The sequence below is a fragment of the Sorex araneus genome, chromosome 1 (genome assembly GCF_027595985.1).
Source record: "Sorex araneus isolate mSorAra2 chromosome 1, mSorAra2.pri, whole genome shotgun sequence".
Classification (NCBI taxonomy): Eukaryota; Metazoa; Chordata; class Mammalia; order Eulipotyphla; family Soricidae; genus Sorex; species Sorex araneus.
In genome coordinates, this window is record NC_073302.1 from 224,541,546 (window position 1) to 224,568,841 (window position 27,296).

Consider the following 27,296-nt stretch of genomic DNA (forward strand, 5'->3'; position numbering starts at 1 on the left):
ACACTTTTATGGTTGGTTGGTTGTTGTGGTTTGAGATCTCATGCTTTCAGCGTTGGTTCTGGTATACAGTTGGTTCATATGTATGGATATACCACAGTTCTACCCACCATTGTGCCTGATGCCACTGCCCTTGTTACCTCCTGTCCATCTCTTATTACCCCCCGCCCAACAATTTGTATTTAGTACTAGGAGTAAACCTGGATGCATTTCAAGAATGGTCATAGTACATTTGTTTGTAATAATCCCTCAGTGTAAACCCAAATGTCCCCCAATGACAGAGGCGATAAAGCATTTGTTGTCCATCTATCAGTGAGAGTTGAATAGCTGTGCCTAAAAGCAGCAGCATGGGTAAATCAAGGTGCAATATTGAGCTTTGGAAAAGGGTACTCGTGTTCTGTTCCAAAATTAGTAGAACTAAATGATGTTGCTTTGGGATGGAAAAGTAAAGGGGCCTGCGTGATAGTACAGAGCATGAGTCATTTCCCTAGCATGTGGCTGACTTGGAATTGATTCCTCACGCCTCCTATTGCCCCTCGGCCACTCCACTGCTGGAGGGGCCCCCTGAGCACAGAGCCAGTAGTGAGCCCAGAGTATCACCGAGTGTGGCCCCCAAACAAACAAAAAACAAGTAAAAATGTTGTCAACAAAATTTTAATAGAATTTACTATGGGGGTTGGAGTGGTAGAGAGGGGAAGGCCTGTGCTAACCTGGGTTTGATCCCCAGCATCCTTCATGGTCTCCTGAGTGCCACCAGAAGTGCCCCCTGAGTACAGTGCTGGGAGGAAGCCCTGAGCACCACGAGGTGTGCCCCTCACTCCCCTTACCCCCCCGTTGATTTTTACTTTTAATGACCCAGAGAATCCAAGTGACTTCTTGAATGTTGTTTCCTCGCATCCTGGTGCACTTATGTGAGAGTCTCTCTCGAGTTTATACCAGCAATAAAATATCAGAGTTTTAATACAGGCACATTTTCATATCTAACAAATAGTACTTAGCTGGTTTCCCTAACAGGCTCCAATTGATGTTCTTGCAGTTTATACACAGTTTATATTCAGTGAAAAAAAAGTCCCCTTCTCTTTTTCTCCCCTTCTTCCTTTTCCTCTTCCTCTTCCCTTTTCTTCTTCCTCTTCAGTTGCTTCCTTTCTTCCTCTAATCTTCTTCCCCTCCTTTCTTCTCTCCTTCCTCTCCTCTTCGTTTCTCTTCTCTTCCTCATGCTTTCACTTTCCCTCCCTCTCTCTTCCTCTTTAGTCTTTTCCTCCTCTTCCCCCACACTCTGCCACCTGTGTTTTTGCAATGAGTCTGTAAACTTTTTAAAAAGAAAGAAAGGAAACATCCCCTTGATAATTCATTGTTTCTGTGTCTTTTTCTTTCTTACTCTTTTTTTAGGGCAGTATTCTTTGACCATTTATAAACTGAGCCTAAGAAGTGTTTCTTTGTTGATAGTCTTACATTTTTCATTTCTCTTAACTATTAGCATGTGTTTGGGTCCTTAGGCTTCCGAAGAAGTGTCGAAATCACTGCAAGCAATGAAAGAGATTCTGTGCGGTACAAACGAGAAGGAGCCTCCGACAGAGGTGGTGGCCCAGCTGGCGCAAGAGCTGTACAATAGCGGACTGCTGGTGACCCTCATCGCCGACCTCCAGCTGATCGACTTTGAGGTAAACTGTCTGTAAAAACAGGACACCCTTTCCTTATTTGTTTAATACACGGGGCTCAGTATTGGACTTGTAGTTTTTTAAAAATTAATGTTCGTATTTTATTTAAACATTTTAATATTTTCTGAGATGTCAAAATCACTTTATTAATTTTTTTAAAGGTGGGTATCCTATAGTTAAGCCTTGCACAGTGAGGTAGAAAAGTTAGTGACTAATAAGAGAGTACTTGTTGAGTGCTTACATGTCATAAAATGCAGTCATTCATCCCATTTATTCACCTGTTTATGTGGGGGCGTCAGCTTGTGGTGCAGAAGGGCTACTTCAGTCCCTTTGCCCTGGGTGGGGTGTCACTCTTGATGGTGTTGGGGATCATGAAATGTCATAGGCAACACGCATGCAAAATATGTTTAGTCTATTGAGTCATTTTTCTGGCCCGTCATCTAAGTCTTACAGCATCCTGTGTACAGCTGGACAGAGAATTCAGTGGCTGAATGCATGCTCTGCACGCAGGCCCGGGTTCAACACTGGAGCTGAGAAAATCCTTCAGGCTCTGCTAGGTGTGGCCCAAAAAACAAATCAAATCAAAACAAAACCCAACTTTATATGGTCAGTACTATCTTTAATATCATTTTGTAGATGAAGAAGCTGAGTTCAGAGTGGCATGGTAGTTTGCCCAGCATCATTTGGTACTTAGACGGCTTACTGAAAGTCTAGGAGATGCTGAAAGTCAAAATTAGCATATCCTGAGCCTGTCCTTTTAAATTAATGTATTACATTGATATTTTAAGATGCTAAAAGATAGTATTGCAAGCTATTTATCTCATTTTGAAAGTAATTATGACCAGTCTACCGAAGTAATAAATAGAACACAAAGCAGGGAGCAAAGTGCTAGATCTGTATGAGCATTTTATTTTTTATCATATATCGAACTTGATCGATCAGAACTTTTCCCGTGAAAGTGTGTGCGTGTAAGGCCAGGTTGGGTTTGACTGTTTCCGGGATGGAAGATGACTTGGGTTTGTTTATTGTTGGGTTCTATCACATGTTTGAATCTCTCAGCTCAGCGCTTAAGTCTCCTGGGTTCTCAGAGTTAGAGGAGAATGCAAGTTTCTGTAGTGAACTGCTTTTATTTTGTCCAGGATAAGTGAAAGGAAACTCATTACAGTGATTAGACCAGGTAGGTGAGGACTCTGGGGATCTGTGGACACACTTGCCAGGAGCTCTGAGAGGCTGCGATGGGGCAGGTACTGCTTCGGCTGGAAGGAAGGCACTGGGGCGCCGTAAGGCTTCTCCAGAAACGTGAGCAACCGGTGCCAAGGGAGCAACTCTGCAGAGCAGAGCAGGGGTCTGAAGGGCCGGTCTCTGCCTTCCTTTCAGTGATGCTTTTTCTTTATTTTCTACCTTTCTTTTATCCCTTCTTTATTTCTCCTCCGTTTTATTCTATTTTTAAAAGTTTTTTTTTAATTTATTTTTAGTTTGGGTGGAAGGGGTGCCCAAGCAATGCTTAAGGGGACTGGGTACCATTTACATCAATTATCAGCCAACTAGAACAGTGCTCTGACCCTGTGAGATGATGGTCCTCAGACCCAGAGTGCTGGGGCTCAGGCCTGGACCCCCGCACCACTCAGAACCATACTGCGCTGGGGATCAAACTCAGGGTCTTGGTGCCACAAAGTGTGTGCTCCAGCCCTTTGAGCTATCTCCCTGACCCCAGGCTGTTTAGTTTTGTTATAATAATTGATGTTTGTCATTTCTATTGTTTTAGATTTAGTGGGTCAGTAACCTAACTAGGAAGAAAGACTCCCTTTGTTTTGCTTATGGTATTTATAGTTCTATAAATCTAATGTTTTATTCTTCTCCCTGAAAGAAGCCAGATTTAATCTCCTAAAGAAGCAAGGCATTAGGCTGTTGTGCTCATTAATTATTACTATGATACAATTCATTACAGTTGAGTAGTGGGAAGAATATGAGTTTGGATGGTTTTGTTTTTAAGAGCCAGGCAAACATGTTGTTAGGTTCAGGGGCCTGAAGAAGTCTTAAGAAGCCACAGAATAGCACAGGTTTAAAATGTGTTTCACGGGCTCAAGAGTTACAGCCTGTAGGGGCCAGAGCAATAGCACAGTGGGTAGGGCGTTTGCCTTGCACGCGGCCGACCCGGGTTTGATCCCCGGCATCCCATACGGTCCCCCAAGCACTGCCAGGAGTAATTCCTGAGTCAAAGCCAGGAGTAACCCCTGAGCATCGCTGGGTGTGACCCAAAAAGCAAAAAGCAAAAAAAAAAAAAAAAAAAGAGTTACAGCCTGTAGGTAACTTACTTGCCACACATCGGTCCTGGATTCAATCCTCAGGAACCCATATGGTCCCCTGAGCACAGAGGCAAGACTCAACCCTAAGCACCACTGGGTATGGCTCCAAACAAACAAAAAATACTTCTCAGAATCAAAAAGTTTCCAGAAAGAAACTTCGGGGACCTTCCAACCTTGCTTAATATTGGTATAGATAATGAAAAAGTAGTAGTAGGAAATACATATCAAGTTTTCCTTATTTTACATGGTATACTGAAAATATACCTGCTATATCATCTTTCTGGTCCACAACTTAGTCTCTTAAGCCTACCTGGAGACTGGTAGTAGCTTGATGAGATTCTTTCCAACCTCAAAACTCAGTCGAATCACACAGAACGCCACTCTTCCTCAACTCTTGACTCAGAGGTCCCTTTGCTGATTGAGAGTATTTGAACGCTATGACTATTTCCCACACCTATCAGCTGGTTGATTAAATGAATGAATGAATAAATGTGGCAATGATAGTGACATCAAAGCAAGGTAAGAATTGTAGATTACACCTAAGGAAGGTATCCTCAGACACAGCAGTAAGCCCTTTTCTTTAAGAATCAGTACATTGTTTAGAAGATCATTAATTCAACAGTAATGATAATATCATCCCAATAAGCGAATAGCTTTTCATGGGACTTCTTTGAAAAGCACAGCAGTCATTTGACTAATATTTCTGGTATGTTTTAATAATGGGAAGGAAAAAATATTATTTTAGGGATGGGCTGTAGTGTTTGCACCTACCCTAAGAGTTTCTGACAGAGAAAAATGTGAACTTCTATTTATAAGACACTGGATGGGCCTTTTAATTAGTTGTAAAAGGTTAGTTCTGTAGGTAGTATCTGGAAGGGAAAGACTGAAAGAAAGAGCTTGGAGTTATTTTGCAGAATAAAGTTACAGAAATGTGAGAAATGCCCTTTTTTTTTTTTTTTTGGCTGAGCTTGATAGGAGTTGGAAATAGAGGAGAGAAGGGAAAATGGTGTTGAGAGGTGGAGAAAGAATGCTCCAGAACCATTGCACAGGGAGGGGGTTTGGGAAGATGATCAGCAAGGATGAGGAATAGTAGAGGTCCATAAAATTCAGTTTGAGATGATTTCTACATTGGGATATAATTACCTTTTGTTCCCCTGAACTTTGGGTAAAATAGCCCTGTTCTTCTAGTATATGTGGAGTGAGGGAGAAGTGGTGGTTTTCTACATTTGAAATAAACAGGATGTTGAGAAAATAGCTAGTTGCTGGAGGCAACCCGATGAACAAGGTGTGAGAGGAGCCAGGAGCTGGAATTTGGCATCCGAAGTTGACAAGGATCCAAGTTATTGCCTCCAGTTGGGTAATGGAGCCATGGGGGACTCTGGCCTGCTTCTCCTTCAGTAATTCAGAGGAATTGACTCACCGAAGCTTGTACTATATTGGTGCTTGTGTGAATAAGAACTGGTTAGAAGTTAGATGTAGAGTTAATATTATTTAGAAAGAAAATCTCATTACTTCATAGCCACCCATTTTTACCTAATCCTATAAGCCTTAAAATTGCTGACGGAAAAGAGCTGCTGCAATATATTATTATGAGGTTAAAAAAAAAAAACTGTGGTTGAGATTTTAGAACTTCTGATTTCTTGGGTGCAGTATCAAACTCAGAGCCTGTGTTTTTTGAGGTTTGGCTGCAGTTCAGGACTGGCTTTAGATTCTTTGATGTTTTGAAATACAGTGTGATAAGAGATCAAAGGATGAGAATTTATTGCCTGTTAGGAGTTGATGCTTTGATTTTAAAGAGCAGGTGTGGCTTCTAGAACTAAGGTGAATGCAAAGTCAACTGTCAGACTCAATTAGAAAGTAACCCGAAGAAGCAAAAACTTTCTACTGTGACCACTTAATATCTATTATTTTTCTGCTACACTTAAAAAATCAAAAGAAACACTATAATCAGATTCTTGTTATAGTTCTAAGCCTGAAAATTTTTGACCCTAAGAAATCCTATTCCCTTCCTTGATGCTTTAAAGTAATTCTCCACCCTTTAGTCTTTTACTTTTTAATTTAAAATTTTATTTATTTATTGAGTCACCATGAGATACAGTTACATAGCTGTTCATAATCAGGTTTTAGTCATACAATGTTCTAAAAACTCGTCCCTTCACCAGTGTCCAATTCCCATCACTATTGTCCCCAGTCTCCCCCACCCCCCATATGGCAGACACTTTTCATCTCTCCCTCTCCCTCCCTCCCTCTCTCCTCCCCACTCACCCCCCCCCCCCTCTCTCTCTCTCTCTCTCTCTCTCTCTCTCTCTCTCTCTCTCTCTCTCTCTCTCTCTCTCTCTCTCTCTCTCTCTCGCCTTTTGGGCATTATGGTTCTAATATAGATGCGAGACTAATATCCAAGGCCAGGGAAAACAGGGGCCAGGAGGACTAGTCAGTGGTTGGAAGCTACTACAAGTGTGTTGGGAGCAAAAGGCTGTTAGGATAGAAAAGAGACCAGTATAACAATAATAGTTGGAAAAGATCGTGCTGGACAAGAATCGAGCATTGTAAGTAGTTAAAGGGATATGCATGATAACCTTTCCACCCTTTAGTCTTCTTACTGCAAAGGTAAATCATAATGCTTTAAGTTATACACATTGACTGTACTTCATGCATTTCATAACTTGAAGTGCTTACTTGTGTATAGAACGTTGATTCTATTTTGTCTTAATTCATTTCGTTGTTTTTGCACCCATCAGGAGTCAAATTAACATGAGAGATTTTACAATATCAGTGATGGAAGTACTTTGTAATGGTAAATGGACTTATTATTATATTCTTATCCTCAAAACTAATAAAGGTCAAAGCATTTATCTTATAAAGGTATATAATTTGTGGCTGATTAAAAATGGAATTTGGCATTGGACTCTTGGTCAAAGGAATAACCATTAGTTATTTGTAGTCCACTTGAGAAAATTAAGGCAGTGGCCATTTCAATTTGGCCTTGCTACTTTTTAATCCATTCATTGAGCTGCCTCACCTGAGAAACTGCTAGACCTTCTCTAGTCTACAACTGAAATGCAGCACTGACACTTGCCCTGCATATTTTTATTCTCCTGTAGCTTGCTCTTCCCTAAGCTGGAATAGACAAGCCCATGACTTCAGAGGCCGTAATTACATCTCATTTTGTTAAACGAAGGTTTACTTTACAAACATTGACACAGTTCTGTCTAAAATTAAAAACAATTGCATCGGCCTCTAGAATTCTCTCTGGTCTCTTTGTAATCAGCTCCTTTTCCTACCTCTAGCCTGTGGCAACCCTTATCTATTTTCTTTGCCTATTTTCCCCCTTTACAGCTGTATAAATGGAGTTATACAGAAAGTTAACTTTCTGAGGCTAGCTTCTTTCACTTAAAATAATGTGCTGAAGATCCATTCATGCTGCTATCTTTTAACGGGAGGTTGTTCTGTTTCATTGCTCAGTAGTCCTCTGTTGCATAAGATATACCCCAGATTATCTCTCCATTCCCTACTTGAAAGATATTTATGGAATTTCCAGTTTTCAGCAATTACAAATAAGAATTCTACACCAATTTACATACAGTTTTTTTGTGTGTTTGGGTATAGCTTTTCATTTCACTTGGATAAATACCTGGGAATACTTGGAATAGTGTTTGGAGAGCTGGTTTTTTTAACTTATGTTTTTATTATTATTAATTTTTTTTAATTAGTTTTGAGGCTACACCCTGCAGTGCTCAGGACTTATTCCTAGTTCTGTGCTTAAGGATCACTCTTGTTGAAGCTTGGAAGACCATACATAGGTGGTGCCAGGGATTAAAACTGGGTTGGCCGCATGTGAGGCAAGCCCTACACTTACCTACTATATTATCTCTCCGGCCCTACTCTGGTTTTTACATTTCAGTTTTTCTCTGGCCTTACTTTGGTTTTTACATTTCAGCCATTCTAGTGTTAGTAATTTCTTTCTCATTTCACTTTTAATTTGCATTCCCCTAATGAGCAATGATGTTGAACATCTTTTCACATTCTCTAGCCACCAAGTATCTTCTGTGGTGAAGTATCTGTTCAGAGCTTTTTCCCTCTCTTGTTTGGTACTTGAATTTTGAGACTCTTGACAGAGTCTGTAGGTATGTCAATGATTACAATTGATTTTAGTTTAATTCATTTTATTGGCTTCTTGAGTTAACTTGGCAGTGCTCACAGATTGCTCTCAGCTCAATACTTGGGGGTTGTTCCTGGCAGTGCTCAGAGCATGTGCTCCAGCTCATTGAACTGTCTTCTGCCCAGTAGTTGCAATTTCCACTTGGGCATTTTCTTTTCCAGCGCCTACCTTTCAGTCTCTCACTTCGATAACCAGTGAAGGATGTTCTTTATCAGCAGTTACTTTTGACTCCTGTGACTGCTGTCCACCACTTCTTTGCTTCCCCCCTTTTTCTCTTTTTATATTTGATTCCAGTTGATGTTTCCATAATTATTGCTTATTCAGCAAATAAACTTTGGGTGCCAAGTTCTGTGGTTTTAGTTAAATCTTCTGTGGTCCATGTTGCTGAGTCTTTACTTTGGATATATAGTCATACATTCTTCCATATCTCTATTGTACCCAAGGCTCTTGACCCCTCTTGCCATATTACTTCCCTTTTTTCCTCTTCTTACTCACCTTGATTTCTTTCCTTCTCTGTCCTTCTTCCTATACCATGGGATCAAGGGTGATCTGGGGTGGGGCTGAGGTCTTCGGCAACCTTGTGGGGTTGATGAGGATGCAGATGCTACATCTAGCACCAGAGTGTAAGATCTGAATCCAAGGGTATCAGAAACAGATTTTGAAACATTAAGGTTTGGATTTCAAAACAGTTAAGGTTTTACCCAATTAGATGTAGTGTGGATTTGAGATCTGCCTTCGTAATGGACCTGGAGAGACCCATCATTCACTGTCTTGTACTTGTTCGAATTTTACTTTCATTCTTTCCCTTCTGGACTTTGTTTTGGAAGCTGTCCTTGGTAGCAGAACTTGTTTGAGTTATTTGCAGGGGGGCTCCCTTTGCCTTTGTACACATTTGCTAATGAACTAGAAGAATGTTTTCCTCTGTGTAAAAGTTGGATAGAGTTCTGTGGAGATTCATTTCTGCTGTTCATTGGAATGTTACATGGAAATGTTCTTGTGGCATTTGACTGAGGGGTATGAGGAAACAGGCCCTCATGACATTTTGAAGATAATTACGATTCGGCAGTATTACTAAGTCTGGGAAGGTTGGAACAAAACAGAAAGTTTCTGTCACTTTAAAGTCCTTTTGTGTTTATAAGCTGAACTTCTTTTTAATAAATATATTCTTTAACATTTGTACAGTGAAATTTATGTAGTATGAATGTTTCTTTTAATTAGGAGAGCAACAGATCCATAACGACCCTTTTAAAATGAAGTCTTATTTCTTAATTTCTAATCAAAATTTGAATTTGGTGGCCAGAGTGATAAGACGGTGGGTAAGATTCTTGCCTTGCCCATGGTAAACCTGAGTTCAATCCCCAGCACCATATATGGTTACCTGAGAACTGCTATGGACCCCCAAGTCCCACTGAGCAAAAGCCAGTAGTGAGTCTGAGCCTTGCTGAGTGTGTCCCCCCAAACTCCATACATATAAATCATGGATTTTATGTAGAGTTTTTCCTTATGTACCTGTATCTGTTTCCTATGTATTTGTTTCCTATATCCCCATCTCCCTTTTTTCCTTAAGCCTTTCTTTCTTTCTTTCTTTCTTTCTTTCTTTCTTTCTTTCTTTCTTTCTTTCTTTCTTTCTTTCTTTCTTTCTTTCTTTCTTTCTTTCTTTCTTTCTTTCTTCTCTCTCTTCTTTCTTTCTTTTTCTTTTTAATTTATTTATTGAATCACCATGTGGAAAGTTACAAAGCTTTCAGGCTTATGTCTCAGTTATACAATGCTCGAACACCCATCCCTTCACCAGTGCACATATTCCACCACCAAAAACCCCAGTATACCTCCCACTCCCACCTGCATAGCTGATAAATTTCACTTCACTTTCTCTTTACCTTGATTACATCCCATATTTCAACACAAAACTCACTATTGTTGTTGGAGTTTTCCCCCAGAAAAACAGCCCTGCTGACAAGGAAGCATTTGATAATTAGTTTTCCATTGCTGAGAATGAAGAGATATGAAGTCGAGCAGCTGTGACTCAGGTTTGGGAGTTCTGGATTTTAGTATTTTAGTAACTAAGTCGAGGGAGTTCTTTCAACGTTCTAAATGATCCTTTTTTATTATTTACTCTCTCTTCTTTTGCTTCCTCCCTTATTTCCACCACCTCTTTCTTTCTGTCCATAAAGTATTGGGAAAAAATGGATAGTCTTAGATATTTCATTCTTTTCCTCTCCTCTTTCTCTTCCTTTTTTTCTTTCTTTCACAAATATCAGTGTTACTGGATTGCAGTTGGCATGTGAAATGGTGCTGGGGATTAAACTCAAAGCTAATACCTGCCACGGAGATGCTTAGTGAATGAGTTATCCTCTGAACTATGTAGATAGTTCTTATATTTAATCATTGCCAACATTTTGATCTTTCAGTTTCTTCCATTTGCTATCCTGTACTTGACTGCATTTGATTTAATGATAATGATCATTTCTAACTCCATATTGTCACAGTTTGTTCTTGGAGCTGGAAAGAAAGCCCAGTGAGAGAATGCATGCTTTGATTGCAGGGGACAAATGCGATCTTTTTTTTTTTTAATTTTTTAAAAATATTATTGACTCACCATGAGATAGTTACAAGCTTTCATGTTTGGGTTGCAATTTCACAATTATCAAACACCCATCCCTCCACCAGTGCACATTCCCCACCACCAATATCCTGGGTATACCCCCCCATTCCCACCCTCCCTCTGCCTCTATGACAAACAATATTCCCCATACTCTCTCTCTACTTTTGGGTATTATGGCTTGCAAAAGACACTGAGAGGTCATCATGTTTGGTCCATTATCTACTTTCGGCACATTTCTCCCATCCCAACTGATTCTTCCAGCCATCATTTTCTTAGTGATCCCTTCTCTATTCCATCTGCCTTCTACCTTCCGCTCATGAAGCAGGCTTCCAGCTATGGGGCAATCCCCCCTGGCCCTTGCATCTACTGTCTTTGGGTGTCAGCCTCATGTGATGCTACCCTACACTCCACAAATGAGTGTAGTCCCTCTATGTCTATCCCTCTCTTTCTAACTCATTTCACTTAGCATGATACTCTCCATGTTTATCCAACAAATGCGATGCTTAGAACCGTGTGATCCCCTGAGCACCACCAGGTGTGACCCCTGAGCACTGAGCCAGGAGTAGCCTCTGAGTACAACCAGTGTGGTACAAAAACACCAAAAAATACCTTTGCTGATGAATTACTCTGTATTTAAAGTTATGACTTACGGTTATTTTCTCAGTTGTATTTTCCAATGCGGATACTAGGACATTAGTTAAGTACTATTAGATTGCTTACCAACAAAGTTTGAGAACCAACATTGAATTTCATTGTTTAAAATTTTACAAGGATTCTCAATCCAGATGGGGGCTTCTGAATTTCCCTCCTTCCTGCTTTCATTGAATGTACTGTTACAGGAGTGACTCCCCCTGAGAGCAACTCTTTCCAGTGAGCAACAGAGGAAATACCCACATTGAATCTGGTAGGAGAGGCTGAGACAAACGCTTGGCAAAATCTCCATCTTAAGCTATGTCTTGGGAGTGAACCCCTAGTCACCACTCCCTCCACCACCCAAACTCCCAGCTTCTCCTTAAGGAGGGAAGGGTTTGGACCACACATCTTACTTTCCCAAATTTTAGGACTACTAATTGAAGGCTGGCCCCCACATCACCCATTTTTGAAAACTATCAGTGCTTGCGTTCTTGCAGAGTGTAGGAAACAAAGACGCTGTTGTTCCTGGGCATGTTAGCACTTATTACAGCCTCCTCCACCCCTCCAGGGCCTCATGAACAGACCCAAAAAGGAGAAGAAGAAAAAAAAAACAAAAACACCCAGCTCTAGCCTTTGCCTGGAAGGGTTTGACTAGGTACTTTATAAGCTGCTAACTTGAGGGTCCAGCTTCTAGCTGGCTGGACTCCTCCCAAGAGTGCCAAAAGGCTGATGAGTACGTCTCCTGCCTCCTTCCTTCAGCCTGTTCCAACAAGAACATTAAATCTTCAGTATTTCCATGGAAAGGGCTTGTTCACACATCTCACAGTCCAAAGGTTTCCAAAGTCAGAGAACTTTGATTACCCCTGGAGCATGCGTTCTTTGGACTCATAGCACTGTCATAGACAAAGAAATCAGTTTTTCCTCTAACCCCATCAAAAAATGGGGAGAAGAAATTAGCAGAAACTTCCACAAAAAAAGAAATTCAAATGACCAAAAGGCACATGAAAAAATGCTCTACATCACTAATCATCAGGGAGATGCAAATCAAAACAACAATGACGTATCATCTTACACCACAGAAACTGGCACACGTCAAAAAAGAACAACCAGTGCTGGCGCGGATGTGGGGAGAAAAGGACTCTCATTCGTTATTAGTGGGAATGCCAATTGGTCCAGCCTTTTTGGAAAACAATATGAACATTCCTCCAAAAACTAGAAAATGAGCTTCATATGACCCAGCAATATCACTCTTGGAAATATATCCCAGGAATGCAGAAAAATACAGTAGAAATTACATCTGCACTTGTATATTTAATTGCAGCACAGTTTACAATAGTCAGAATCTGGAAAAAACCCAAGTGCCCGAGAACAGATGACTGAATAAACTCTGGTACATCTAGACAACGGAATACTATGCAGCTGTTAGAAGAGATGAAATCATGAAATTCTCTTATAAGTGTATGGACATGGAAAGTATCATGCTAAGTGAAATTAGTCAGAAAGAGAAGAACAGAGAATGACTGCACTCATGTGTGGAATATAAAATAGCATAATATGAGACTAACACCTAAGGACAGTAGAAATATGGGCCAGGAGAATCACAACATGGTTTGGAAGCTGGTCCCAGGTGCTGGGGGGAAGGCAGTTAGGAGGGAGAGGGAACCACTAAGTAAATGGTGATTGGAGGAATTGCCCAGGTTGGGAGATGTGTGCTGAAAATAGACCAAGGACCAAACACGATGAGCTCTTAGTATCTGTATTGCAAATCATAATGCCCCAAATGAGAGAGTAAGAAGGACTGTACCTGCCACAGAAGCAGGGAGTGTGGTCGGGTGGGGGTGGCAGGTAGGACACTGGTAACAATGGTGGGGGAAATGGGCACTGGTGAAGGGATGGGTGCTTGAGCATTGTTCGAATGAAACGAAATCATGCAAATTTGTAATTGTATTTCACAGTGATCCAATAAAACTTATTTTTTAAAAAAACAAACAACAGAGAAGTCAGTTTTCAAATAGGCACCAGAATATTACCATAGCCAGGTGTGAGTTCACAAAATGTGTGAGCACTATGACGATGCCTGTGTTTGGCTGAGAGCTGCGTCCCAGTGCTACCTCATGCCCCCCCCCCAGGCCTCCCCAGAAGAGAGACAGAGAGATGAGGGACAACAGCCTAATGGTGAAAGTGACCTGTTTAATGCAGAACTGCTGGCATATTATAGAACATCTAAGGGAAGTTGAGGTAGGACATAGGTGTGATTTATCATTTACAGAGATAAAACTTTTTTTTTTTAGTTTGAAACCATATTTTAAAATAAATCATAATACTAATGGAGATAAAACATTTGGCTGGGACAGTTCTCTTGAGATTAATGAGTTAGAGGCAATTCTCTTGGGAAATTAACACAAAGAGGCACTCTGTCTCCTAGGGACATCCACATTGCTTTTGTCTTTCCTTCTAGTTGTATATGTTAAACATTAAGCTTTCTTCTTATCAATACTTGCAGTTGTTTGGATAAATACAGTAATAGACAAAGATCCCAACACTTAGTTCTCTGGACTCTGAGACCAAGCAAGGCTTTTACTGTAAATCCCAGACTAGGTCTTCTCAGGCCAGTTCAGCTTGTCCTTCCCCATGGGGGTCCTGTCTCTTAAGTCATACAGCTTGCATCAAGACCATGCATTTATGCTTTCTAGATTGTCCCATTTAGATGCCGGGGTAGCTTTGCCACTTGCCCCAGGTCTGTCCCATCCCACAGTGGGACCTCCCTTTTGGGGTGTTAGCAACTGAAGCCTGAGTCAAGTAATTATGACCAGTGCCCAAAAGTAGATAGATTTGAGAGTCAATCAACTCCCAAATATTAGATACATAGCATTAATGGTTTTTCTGTGTTTAACCAAAGAACATTGCTATAGGACGGCTATAGGGGAAATAAAACAGGCACGAATACACAACACTTCAAATACAAAGTCCAATAGTACAAATACAAAGTCCAGAATTACCAGAAAGTTTGGCTTATAAGTAATCAAGACTTACTCAGGGAACTGAGACATTGAGAGGTAAAACTCAAAGGAAAGGTTAAAAATAAACTTCACCTAAATTAGGGATGATAGCAAGAGCATAGTAAGCTTCTCTGGGAGGAAAAAAGGGCCAATTCACTGATGACCCTAAAGCACTTAGGGTTAATATCGAACATCTCCCCCTTTTCTGTTTACAAAATGCAAAAAAATGAAATAGAGAAACAATTCCATCACAAAATAGTCTTATTTTTTGGTCTAAAACTTCAACCCTAGCCGGGACCCAGAGCAATACTTGTTGTGAAGTGTCTAGTCCGTCTTGCACTGTCCAGAGGTGGTCAGAGTCGTTTAGTCACATTTTGATGAAATATGCAGGATCAAGGTTTGAAGAGTTGTTCCTGCAAGAGTAGCAGTAGTGTCACAGCAAGAGTCCCAGGAGAGTAGCAATCAAGAGTCTGATGAATCACAGGGAGCACTGGAGCAGGAGCATCACTATGTCAGGAGTCCTTCAGCAGGGTAACGCAGCCATTTTCTGGTCAGAATCACTGGGAGTCATACATGTAACCTAGCTCATATGTGAGGAAAAAAACTTTTTATTTATTGAATCACCATGAGAACAGTTACGAAGCTTTCCAGTCCAAGTCTTGGTCATACAATGATCAAACACCCATCCCCTCACCAGTGCACACCCTCCACCACCAAGAACCCCAGTATACCCCCCATTCCACCCCTCCCCCGCCTATGTGGCAGATGATTTCCATCTTACTCTTTTTCCACTTTGATCACATTCAATATTTCAACAAAAGATCCATCATTATTATTTGAAATTTTCCCCAACAATCAGACCTGCCGAAAAGGCATCATTAGATAATTTGTTTTCTATTGCTGGTATGAAGAGCATTTTGGATTTCTAATATTTTAGTAATAAGTCCGGAGGGATTTCTGCCAAAAGCCACTGGGTTCTGAGATTGGTTTATGTGCCTCTGGGATCATGGCCGTTCAGGAGCCAGGAGCTGTTCATGGGTGGCAACTCAGGGCCTCAATGAGGCAGGGAGAGGGGCCAGTTCCATCCCCCATCCCGTGAGGCCCCACGTGTCACATCACTGCAGTCTCGTATCGGGCTGTCCAATAGACTCTGAAAAGGTGGCGGCCACTGTGCCACCAGGGAGAAAAGGCGGAAGGGACAAACACCTTTCCCCACCCCGGGTGGCACGGCACCGTAGTTTAGTGCTCAGTCTGGCATTTCTGCCAGAAGCCGCTGGGTTCTGAGATTGTTCTGTGTGCCTCTGGGATCATGGCTGTTTAAAAGCCAGGAGCAGTTCGTGGGCAGCAACTTGGGACCTCACGGGGGCCGGTTCCATCTCCCATCCCAGGAAACACTTTTTTTAAAAAAAAGTTTTCAGAGACTTTGAGCATCAGGGGCTTGTATGAATCCATGTGTGCAGGTGGAGAGAGAGACAGAAACTCCAATACAAACAGGCACCCTAGAGAGAATTAGAAAGTGTTTCTATCAGAAGCTGTTCCTCTTTCGTTCTGGAGCTGAGGCATCTGTGAATTCCAATGAGGGGGTAAAAGAAAGCAACTGCTAACCCAAGCACGGGTCCTGGCATCGTCCATACAACCTGTAAGAGAGGGATATAAGGAATGCAGTTCATGTGACCTCATGATATGTTGAAGTGAGCTAGAGGCCTTTGTCTGGCGTCCTTGTGTTTCAGCTCTTCCTCCAGTTTCCTTGAGACTTCAGCTGAGATCTGTATGGCAAGGGCTCGCATGGAAGTTTGGAGGGCTGTGGAGTCGCAGGCGGTCTCGGGGCCCAATCAGTCCTATGAATTTTACTCCAGATGAGGTGTAGCAGGACCCAGAGTTTATTAGTAGGTCTTTCATCTGTTAAAATCTAAGTACAGACTTTTCCTCCCAGAAAGAGGTTTCCCATTATCTTTTTGTCAGTTCCAGTGCAAATATAATAATTGTTTCCTGAGCCCTTTCTCATTTACAAAGTTGCAAGAGCCTGATACCTGGAAGAGTGAACAAACCAATTTAGCAAGTTTTATTTGCTGGACTGATGTAATTAGAATTCACAGTTGAGGTTAGGGAGAGTCTGACAATCTAGTCTTTAACTGAGGCAGAGCTGACTAAGCTGGGAATGGGCGGGGGAGGGGCAGGAGAGCTGGGCAGATGCAGCGAAAATCATTGAAAACCATTAAGAAAGTCTCCTTGAGATAAATTTTTAAAATGTAAGGAAAATAATATCAAAAACCAGAGGTCAAGTCTATTTTTTAATAACTGCAACAAAAGCCATAATTTTTCCTCAGGAGCAAACCAAGAAAATTGGAATTTCTAAAATTGGTCTGGAAAAAATTCAACTGCTTCTGAACCTCAGGGGTTAATTGCCTTGGGCTATTGAGGGCAGTGTCCTCTAGGGTGAGATTTGAGTCTGAGATGCTGAGAGAGGGATGAATCCAATCAGTGTAAACCAATGGGGCGAGTTATAGCCTGCATTGGAAGCCTTTTTCTGATATCAGAAGTAACCTGTTTCATAACTGCGCACACACACAGCAGGTATCCTAGCGACAGTGCCTTCCGCCCCTCACCAGACTCGGCATCTGTAATGATGTAGTGATGTAATGTAACTCACCCACGAATGAGGCGTCTCTGTGCCTCCTGGGTCAGTACACAATTGACGAGTGGGAGAATCACCACGTACCTTGTTATTCTGGCCCTGAAGCCATTTTCCCAGAAGTGGCATCTCATGAACTAGAAGTGGAAGTTCACTTCCCCTAAAGTAAAACTGTACCAGCCTGAGCCTTTGAATAATCTTCCTTGGAACTGGCACATCACCACAGGTTCTGAGAAAAAGCCTGAGAGTCAGTTGTCCAGGCTGAGTTCCTGGCAGATGATCTTGAGAATCAATTCTAGAAACTAGGGAAGGCTTTCCCCACCTCTGACCTGTCTGGCGGCTCCCTGGATAGCTGAGCCCCTTTACACAAAGTTCTGCTGAGTTTGCCAGCACAAATTCATCAATTGACACAACTTTTTGATTCCAAAGTTCCTCACTTTTGTCCTGGCTCAAAACCCATTAGGTGCAGAACTCAGCTTACCCCTACACAAAATCGCTCTTTGTTCCCTGAGTTTAGCCACTTGTCTGTGAGCCTCTAGATAGATGCTCTTCATGAGTGTTGGGGTCAGGGCTCGGAAGTGCTTTTACCTTTGCTGTCAGGGAATCCTCCAGACAACCATGAAAACCTGATGTGCTGCTTGTAAGACTCACCTGAGAAAACCCCCTTTCCACCTGGGGATTCAAGTCTTGTCCCCTTATACTAGAATTTAGTTTGTAATTTAGTCTGGGCAGGTGTTATTGTAACTGTGTCAGGGCAGGGAACATCCAAGGCGGTGCTCCCTGTCGTGGCTGGCTGCAGTGAAATTACTGATCAGAGCTCTGGAACTTCACATCGGGGGGAAGGGCCGAGGCTGGGTTGCCCCCCTTGTTTAATGGGGCCTAAGGCTGGCCCCCTTGCTGGTTCCCGAGATTGAGTTATCTGTAGCAGCAAATCTGATGTGGCAGTCGCTAGCCCAGTGTTTTCCTCTTTTATATTGTGGACAGGGCCAGGGTGGGGCTTTCAAAGAAGCAGGCCTGGGGGGCGGGGGTGGGGGGTCCCTGCAGTCCCTTTGAAAGTGGCCTGATTTCCTGCTTTAATTGCATTTATTTCTACATTTATTTCTACAATTCAAACATTTATCCTTGTCTCTGTATTGCACAGACCTCAACAGCATTCACCTGTGCCTGATGTTTAGCAGAACCAACATAAGGGCACCTCTTCGTGTACCCCATTATGTCTTCTCTCTCCATAATGGGGCGCAGAACACAGAACAGCCTGACAATCCTTATTAGCATTTTCAAAGGCCAATTGTTTGGATAGGTTTGGTTCAGTCACTTTACACTTAACCTGCCTCTCAGTTGCATCTCTCAACCATCCTATAAAGTCTGCATATGGTTCTGAGACTCTGCGGACAATTTTTGTATAGCTTCCCTTAAATCCAGCATCTGCATCAATCTTTTTCCAGGCCCACAGGGAGGCCACTCAGACATGAGCAAAAAACAGCATGAAGCAAGGTGACTTGCTTGTTTGGGTCGCGCCATTTCTCTTCGCCTATTAACATCTCATGAGTCAATTTGATCCCTGAAAATTTCACCCAGAATGACCTAGTTCATGAAGTTTTGCCCTGGCCTCATCACTGAACCACATCCTCCATTCCATGTACTGGGAAGGACTTAAGCATATTTTAGTGACCACATCAAAATCTTGTGGCACCCAACAGGCACCTTTACTCCAGCTATTAAGATATTCCTTGCGGTATGGAGATGTGGGTCCATATGAGGCAGAGGACTTTTTTAAATGACTGAGGGAATCCATTCTTAACCCTTTATAAGACGGGGCTGATCTACCTCCAGCCGAATGGGGGAAAATGGTAGAGCTCGTGTGTTCTGGGTGGAATCAACCACTTACCACCTGATAAAGGTCTTAATTGTGAACTTCTACTGGGGACATGTCTCGAGGTCCGGAGCCCGCTTGCCTGAGGAGCAGTGGCTTATATGGGGGTTTCTCTGCTGGGTCGCTCTCAGACTCAGAGTCTGAGGAAGTGGCAGCTAGCTCGTCACCCACATCCCTTCCATCTGATGTGCTGGAAGCGGAATCATATGGAGATGAGGGTCTCTGGTTTGCTGTCAGTAGTAGGGAATATTAAGTCAGAAGAATTCCTGTCCCGAGAGTGCATTTTCACGGGGAAAGCACTTATCTTCTTGTGAACTTTGGGTAGGGAAGAAGTCAAAGGCATAACTCTCAGAGTTAAGAAACAGAAAGCAGAGGAAACTTTGCTTCATCTTTAAAGGTCTGTTTGCTAAAATCCTATTCCTGAGAATAATCTTCTATCTTATCCTTAATATTTTCTTCCTTCTCAATTGTACTTTTCCAAGACTGGAGAGTGAAATTAACAATCTCTCATGTAACCCAGAATTCCATGGGGATCCAAGTCCCCTTCTTAGATAGACATTTTCCCTAACTTTTTTCCAAATCCTGACTTCTAGAGTCCCTTGGTCCGGGAACGATGGGTTTATTTTGTAGATAGTTTTAAGGCAGGCCCAGAATTGGTCCCAGGAAAGACAGTCTCCTGTTCTGCAGGAGAGATACTGAATCAAATCCATAAGTGTCTCTGCACTTCCAGTCTGGCTTGAGATGCACTGGAAGAGCCTGGGGCGGCCCTGTTTCTGTCCCGTTTTAGTGGGAGTGTAAGCCTGCTGTTCTAACTCCCCAGCACCCCAAAAACCTCAAAATCTAACTATCCTATTCTCCTCTGATATGGCTAGGATTCTTCATCCCCCAGTACCCCAAAAACCGGTTCTCCCACTCACTAAAATACTTAGGGTTAATATCCAGCGGCCAGGCACTTAGGCCAGTTCGGTGAGAGCAGCTAAAACATCCATTTCCCAGTTTCTCCCAGTTTGATGTTGATATATTTTCCCAATGTCTGTCAGAAGGTCCAGCGCCAGTCAGTGTGCATCTAGGTACACCCTGAAGCCATCCCCCATTTTTTTTCAGCCCCAGCAAGAAAGTTTTTATTGAAATTTACTTAGAAAGATGGGGGGGGGGGGGCGGGGATCGAGGGAGAGGTACATTTGAGAGAGAACACAGTCTTCTCCAGAGTGGAAACAGGCAAAGAAACAGACAAGCAAGCAAGGTAATATGTAAAGAATAGCCACAAAGATACTTGTCGGGATAAGGAGAACAATGCATTAACCGTGTGGAGGTTCCCACAGAGAGAAGGTATTTTAAAGTAGCAGACAGAAATCACAGAGGGGGCTGGAGCGATAGCCCAGCAAGTAGGACGTTTGCCTTGCACATGGCTGACTGGGTTCGATTTCCAGCATCCCATATGGCTCTCTGAGCACCACCAGAAGTAATTCCTGAATGCAGAGCTAGGAGTAACCCCTGAGCATCGCTGGGTGTGACCCAAAAAGAAAAAAAAAAGCACAGAGATGAATAATAGAATTATTCTTCCGAATTCCTCTAGAGAACGGTTCAACAGAAAATAAAAACAAGTGGAAGAAAGGATCAGTGAACTCCAGGACAGAGAGTGGAATTAATACTGAAGCAAAAGTTAAAAGGACACACAATTGAGTGTGTAAGCACCACAGCCAAACTTGTGGTTATCGCAACTGGGTATGTGTTAACCCCTAGTTACAGCAACAATAGCAGCAAGAGGATGGGGGAAAATAAAGTAAGAAGAAAAGAAGGTAAAATGAAAAATCCATATAATGGGAGGAAAAAAATATTTTTCTGATGCCAGAGATTTAAACCCAGGGCCTCACACATATAAAGCAAATATTCTTCTGCTGAGCTACATCCTGGCCTGGAAGAAAATATATATGTAAAGTTTTATATATATACAAATGCATATTTGTATGTATAATTTTTAAAGTTTCTGTACAGCAAGGAACCAAGTGAAGTCATTAACAAAGTGAAGGCAACCAAAAAATGAAGTAAATATTTGTTATTAATATATATGAAAAGGAATTAACATCAAAAAATATATATATAAAGAGCTCATCTAACTCACTGTCACTGTCATCCCGTTGTTCATCAATTTGCTCAAGCGGGCACCAGTAACATCTCCATTGTGAGACTTGCTGTTACTGTTTTTAGCATATTGAGTACACCACGGGTAGCTTGCCAGGCTCTGCCAGGCTGTCCAAGAAGGGCGGAGGAATCCAACCCTGGTCAGCTGTGTGCAAGGCAAAAGCCCTACCCGCTGTGCTATTGCTCCAGCCCCATGTAATTCAAAGACATTAATAAAAATGTTGCTCAAGTGGTAGAGCACATGTACAAGACTCTGGCTTGATCCCTGTCGCCACACCCTGAGCACCTCTGCTTCTAGCCCTGGTGGCCCCCAAGTAGTTCTGGGTATTGTTCTGGGGACCCCTAACCATTGCCAAGTCCCCAGTGGCCCTTGAGCACTATAACATAACAGCTACAGCATCAAACTGTTAGTCCTGCACCAATAGATTGAAATGCTTCAAGGATGACCCTACCTTAAAAAAGAGAGAATCTGAATAGACCTCTTTTTTTTTTCAGGAAGAGATACATATATTTAACAGATACATTAATATCAATATTTAATGATGATATTAATACCATCAACCAAAAAATGCAAATCAAATGAACTGTCACAGCCATTTAAATGGAGTTTATCAAGAAGCTAAGAAAGTGTTGCTAAGATGTGGAGGAAGGAAATATTAGTGCACTGTTGTAATTTGTGCAGTGTATTAGTGCAGTGATGTAAATTGGTGCAACCAGAGAGAGAGAGAGAAGAAAAGTGCCTACCATAGAGGCATGCTGGGGTGGGGAGTGATGGGAGAGAACCTGGGGACCTTCTCTCTCTCTCTCTCTCTCTCTCTCCCTCCCTCTCCCTCTCTCTCCCCCTCTCTTTTCCCCCTCTCTCTCCCCCTCCCTCTCCCTCTCTCTCTACCTGCTTCAACCCTTTGAGTGACCTCCATACCTCATATTCTGTGTCTTTTGCTTACTACCATGAAGAATTAGCCTTCTAGTTTTGAAATATCCTACAGAGCGCATTTATGGAAAAGAGGTGTGTTCGTTTCATAGATTCTGTGCTTGAATGTTTGAAGGCACAACTGATTAAAGATACTTGGAAATAGTAGATTTGTGTGTCTACATGTCACAAAGAACTGTGTTTTATGTTTGGGCGTGTGGATGTATGAACAGGCTTCGAATGTGATTCACATGCTGTACCACTCACCTGCTATGATTGTTTCTCTGACAGGGAAAAAAAGATGTGACACAGATATTTAACAACATCCTGAGAAGACAGATTGGCACTCGGAGCCCGACGGTGGAGTACATTAGTGCTCACCCTCACATCCTCTTCATGCTCCTCAAAGGGTAGGTGCATGGCTTCTTCCCAGGTGGTTGGAATATAGGGGCCTGGTGAAAAGTGTGTCGCATCTTTTGAAGATATGACAGGGTTTCATGCAGGGAGTTTTTGTCATGCTTGAGGCCAGTTTTCCAAAGCCGATTCCCTGGTTACTCAAGCCACAGCAAAACGGTGTCTTTGATCCCTTCTATTTATGTGCCTCTACTTTCTCCTCTTCTCTGCTTCTTCTGTTTTGTTAGTGTTTATACTTCCCAATCTGCCATTTTTTTTTTTTGGATAGCTGCTCAATTATCCTGTTGTTTGAGACAACCCCATTACACATAACACACACAAACTCTAGCATGGAGCTAGAATAAATATTATTGTACAAATTGTCATATTGTTCTTATGTGGGCTTGAACGATAGCCCAATGGGTAGGGCTTTTGCCTTGCACGCGGCCAACCCGGGTTCGATTCCTCCGCCCCTCTCAGAGAGCCTGGCAAGCTACCCATAGCGAGTTCAATATGCCAAAAACAGTAACAAGAAGTCTCACAGTAGAGACGTTACTGGTGCCCGCTCGAACAAATCGATGAGCAACAGAATGACAGTGACAGACAGACAGTTCTTATATTATTGCACATGTGGAAAGGAGAGCCAAAATGCCAAATGTCTAGAATTCTATAGTTAATGAATTCTAATAAATATTTTGGGGCAATGTAGTCTACTCTTACCTCCTAAAGACTATAGAGATTCTACTGCAAAGTTAAGTGTTTCTCACGTGACAGGATGGCCCGAAAATTCTAGGTCAGCTGGGCTTTCTTCTTTCTTCAACATGGATTCCCAAGCATATATATCTGTCAAGGGAGCAAAAAACAAATTATAATTTTAAATAATAAATAAATAGTATTTAGTTATAATTAAATTATTTTTAAATAATAAAATAAAATGAAGCACAGCACATAACACATGGTACTCAAACTATTTTCCCTATTCTTCTTAAGAGCCACTGTTCTTGTTGAAATATGTGTATGATTTTAAACAAATATAATTAAGACATAGAGCCAGAGAGATAGTACAGATAGTACATTGCATTGGGCACATGCCTTGCACATTGCTGAACCAGATTTGATCCCTGGCATCTCATACAGTTTTCCAAGCTTCACCAGGAGTGATCCCAGAGCACTGAGCCAGGAGTATGCCCCGAGCAAAGCTATATATATGTAGCTAATAATAATACCATATAAAAGTATAATAATAGAATTATTATATGGAAAGCCCTAATTTCCAGTTTAATCCAAAAAATATAATGGATCCCTTCAGGATATGATCGGATATAATCTGCCTCATTGATCGTGAGGATTAGTTCAAATGATTGATTTGTATGTACCTCTAGAGAGTCTAAAGGTTGAAAACATTTTACGTTATTTTGCAAGAAATGGTAGCCATAAAGAATTTTAGGAGAGGAAGAATAGCCTGTTTCAGTAAGTGACGTTAAACTGAGGTGTAAGACAGACTATAAACAAGAGATCGCTGAGCTGCTGAAATGCCCTGAGTATGCAGTAAAGGAGATGCCGGCTGATGGGAACCACTGTGGCGGATGGCCTGGCCTCTTCCCTTCCACTCTGGATCCCAGCAGGAAGGGATGCCGTGTCCCCTCACACGTGGAGCCTGTCCTGTAGCTGCTATCATTGAAATGCCGGGGCATGACCAACTGGTGCCTTTCATTTGTTTTTGTGTAAAGAAACACCACAGATATAGATGCTTCTGCTAAAGATCCTTGGTATCTTCTCACCATGAAAATGATAAATATATGGAAATAAATACTCCAGAATTACAAATTATGGTTGTAGGTGATTTTAAATGAATTTTAGGACCAGGGAGATAGAGTGAGTGTAGAGCATATGCCTAGTGTATTCAGGCCCCGAGATCAGTCCTCTGCATAGTTGAGTGCCTCCCCCTCCCCCAACTCCAGCCCTAGGGTGGCGCTGGCACCCCCACTACGGGGTTGTATATTGGTTAAACTCAACCTTGTTTGACCAAGCTTCTGTTGGACGAAACTCTGTCCAGAGGAGCTTCTGCACGTGTCCCCAGACCTACCATGGTGGGTCCTAGAAAACTTAAATAAAAAAAATTAATAGTTGGGGCATGCCTCTAGACTTTGCCTTACTGTTCATGGACAGGCAGGGGACAGTGTATGCGAGAGTAATGTGGAGTTTATGCCAGCTTCAGTCAGATTAACCCATGCTGAATAAATAGCAGTACTCCTACATTAAAAATAATGTAATTAATCATATTTTGTGTATGGCAGAATACATATATACATATTCATGTTATGTTTTATAAAGATATATGAAATTTATGAAGTAGTCTTCGGTCATCAGAAAGGTTCAAGTAGGTCCTGAAGGGTGATGTTTTGGTCGAACTCTCATAAGTACAATTTGTGTCTCCATTAAAAACGGTATTTTAAAAAAGAATAATATTGAACTTATTTTTAAAAAGAATTCTATTGAACTTGTTCTTTTGATATCATTAGTATTGGGTTATGCTGAGGATGAAAGGATTCTCTGTTCCTCTCCCATTCCTGCTTTAGGTACGAAGCCCCCCAGATTGCCTTGCGCTGTGGGATTATGCTGAGAGAATGTATTCGATACGAACCACTCGCCAAAATCATCCTCTTTTCTAATCAGTTCAGAGATTTCTTTAAGTACGTGGAGTTGTTAACATTTGATATTGCTTCAGATGCCTTTGCTACTTTTAAGGTAATTTAAATTTTTTCTGTATCAGCTAAATGTTGTGCATTTAGTTTTAAAATCAGGAATGACTCCTTAGGGGCAAGTTGATTTTCTTTTTTAATTGAATCACTATGAGGTACAGTTACAGACTTACAAACTTTCATGATTACGTTTTGGTCTACAGTGATCCAGCACCCATCCCTCCACCAGTGCCCATTCTCCACCACCAGTGTTCCCTCCCACCACCCCCATCCCTCCCCACCCCTTGCCTCTGTGGCAGGCACATTTCCTCTTACTCTTTCTCTCCTTTGGGTTGTTACGGTTTGCAATACATGTACTAAGAGAACATCGTGTTTGGTCCTTTATTTTCAGCACGCATCTCCCATCCCAAGCAATTCCTCCAACCATCATTTTCTTAGTGATCCCTTCACTATCCCAGCTGCCTTTTCCCCCAGCTTGTAAGGTCGGTTTCCAAGCTGTGGTATGATCCTACTGGACCTTGTCTTTACTGTCCTAGGTGTTACACTCATATTATGTTACTTTATATTCCACACATGAGTGCAGTTACCCTATATCTGTCTCTCTCTTTCTGACTAATTTCACTTAGCATGATACTCTCCATGTCCATCAACTTATATGCAAATTTCATGATTTCATCTTTTAACACAAAGGAATAATAGTATTCCATTGTGTAGATGTACCATTTCTTTAACCACTCGTCTGTTCTAAGGCACTTGGGTTTTTTCCAGATTCTGGCTATTGTAAACAGTGCTGCAGTAAACATACAAGTGCAGATGTCATTTCTGCTGTATTTTTTGCATCTTTGGGATATATTCCCGTAAGTGGTATTGCTGGGTCATATGGAAGCTCAATTTCTAGTTTTTGGAGGACTGTCCATATTGTTTTCCAAAAAGGCTGGACCACTCGTCATTCCCACCAACAGTGAAAGAGAGTCCCTTTCTCCCCACAGCACTGGTTATTATTCTTCTTTTTGATGTGTGCCAGTCTCTGTGGTGTAAGATGATATCTCATAGTTGTTTTGATTTGCATCTCCCTGAATATTAGTGATGTAGAACATTTTTTTCATGTGCCTTTTGGCCATTTGTATTTCTTTTTTGAGGAAACCTTGATTCTTTGGAGAAGATAAGAGCTTAAGAAACAAAAAACTTTGACATCTAGATTAGTAGATACAGTGGCAGTGGGTGGTTAAGTTATCGAGCTGTTTTTATTTTGGTATAGTGAGTAAAAATATACCTTTTGAAATGACAGTACATTTTTTTGTATCAATTAAATTGATTTTGTGGGTCATTTTATTTTCTGGACCATCAGTTTTTATTTAAATTTTTTTAATTCTATTTTTAAACACTGTAGTTTACAATATTGATAATGACAGGACTTCGTGCAGAAAGCTTTCCAATACCACATGGTCCGCAAGTGCCAGCTTCCCTCCACCAGGTGCTGCTGTCCCCGCACCCCGCTCTCCACCACAGCCCCCAACCCACTACAGTGAGACACTTCCTATTCAAAACCAGTTCTCAGTTTCTGCTGCCTTTGAGTATCTGTTGTTTCTTCACTATGTTGCTTTGTATGCTAAATATGATGGATATCATCCTGAATTTGTCCCTCTCCTTCTGACTAACTTCACTCAAAATGATACTCCCCGGATTCATCCATGTAGCAGCACATTGCGTGACTTCATCTTTTCTTACAGCCAACTAGTATTCCACTGTGCATCTGTACCACAGTTTCTCATCCAGTCATCTGTTGTTGGACACTTGGACTGTTCCCAGATTTTAGCTATTGAGAATCGTCCTGCAGTAAATATCAGAGAGCAGATATATTTTCTGAGGAGAGTTTTTGGAACCTTGGGGTAAATGCCTAGAAGTGGAATTTCTAGATCATAAGGGAGATCAATTCCTGTTTTTTTGAGAAGTGTCCATATTATTTTCCAAAAACTTTGAACCAGTCAACATTCCACTGTTTTCTTTTCTAATAAAAAATGGCTTCAAGGGGCTTTGTTTGGTCATACTAGACTTAACCTTTTGTTGTTTAACATCCTGGATATTTTTGTTTTGAGTGCCAAGATAAGACTATTAGCAGATATACTCATTAATGTCTTAACATTGTTAGTGTGTGGTTCTGTTATGGTATTGTCTAAAAATTGTCCTTTCCAAAAAATAGATTTCTTATTTTGGCACTAAAAATAGTGCCACAGTTTCTGATGTTCCCCTCTCCAACAATCCACTGGGTAGAACTGACTTGAATTTCATC

At 41.6% G+C, this 27,296-nt stretch overlaps 1 protein-coding gene and 1 non-coding gene across 5 annotated transcripts in view; both read left to right on the forward strand.

The window, feature by feature from the left end:
- CAB39L (calcium binding protein 39 like) overlaps positions 1 to 27,296 on the forward strand; it is a 124,683-nt gene that overhangs the window by 70,922 nt on the left and 26,465 nt on the right. For all 4 annotated transcript variants that reach the window (XM_055124174.1, XM_055124172.1, XM_055124173.1 and 1 more), the window contains 3 exons: positions 1,494 to 1,658; positions 22,203 to 22,321; positions 24,884 to 25,052. In XM_055124174.1, the coding sequence (XP_054980149.1) occupies positions 1,494 to 1,658; positions 22,203 to 22,321; positions 24,884 to 25,052 (453 nt within the window). The remainder of the gene's footprint in view (positions 1 to 1,493; positions 1,659 to 22,202; positions 22,322 to 24,883; positions 25,053 to 27,296) is intronic.
- Positions 24,435 to 24,565, forward strand: LOC129400959 (small nucleolar RNA SNORA58). Its single transcript, XR_008628004.1, has one exon. It is a non-coding gene; the product is annotated as a small nucleolar RNA SNORA58 (small nucleolar RNA).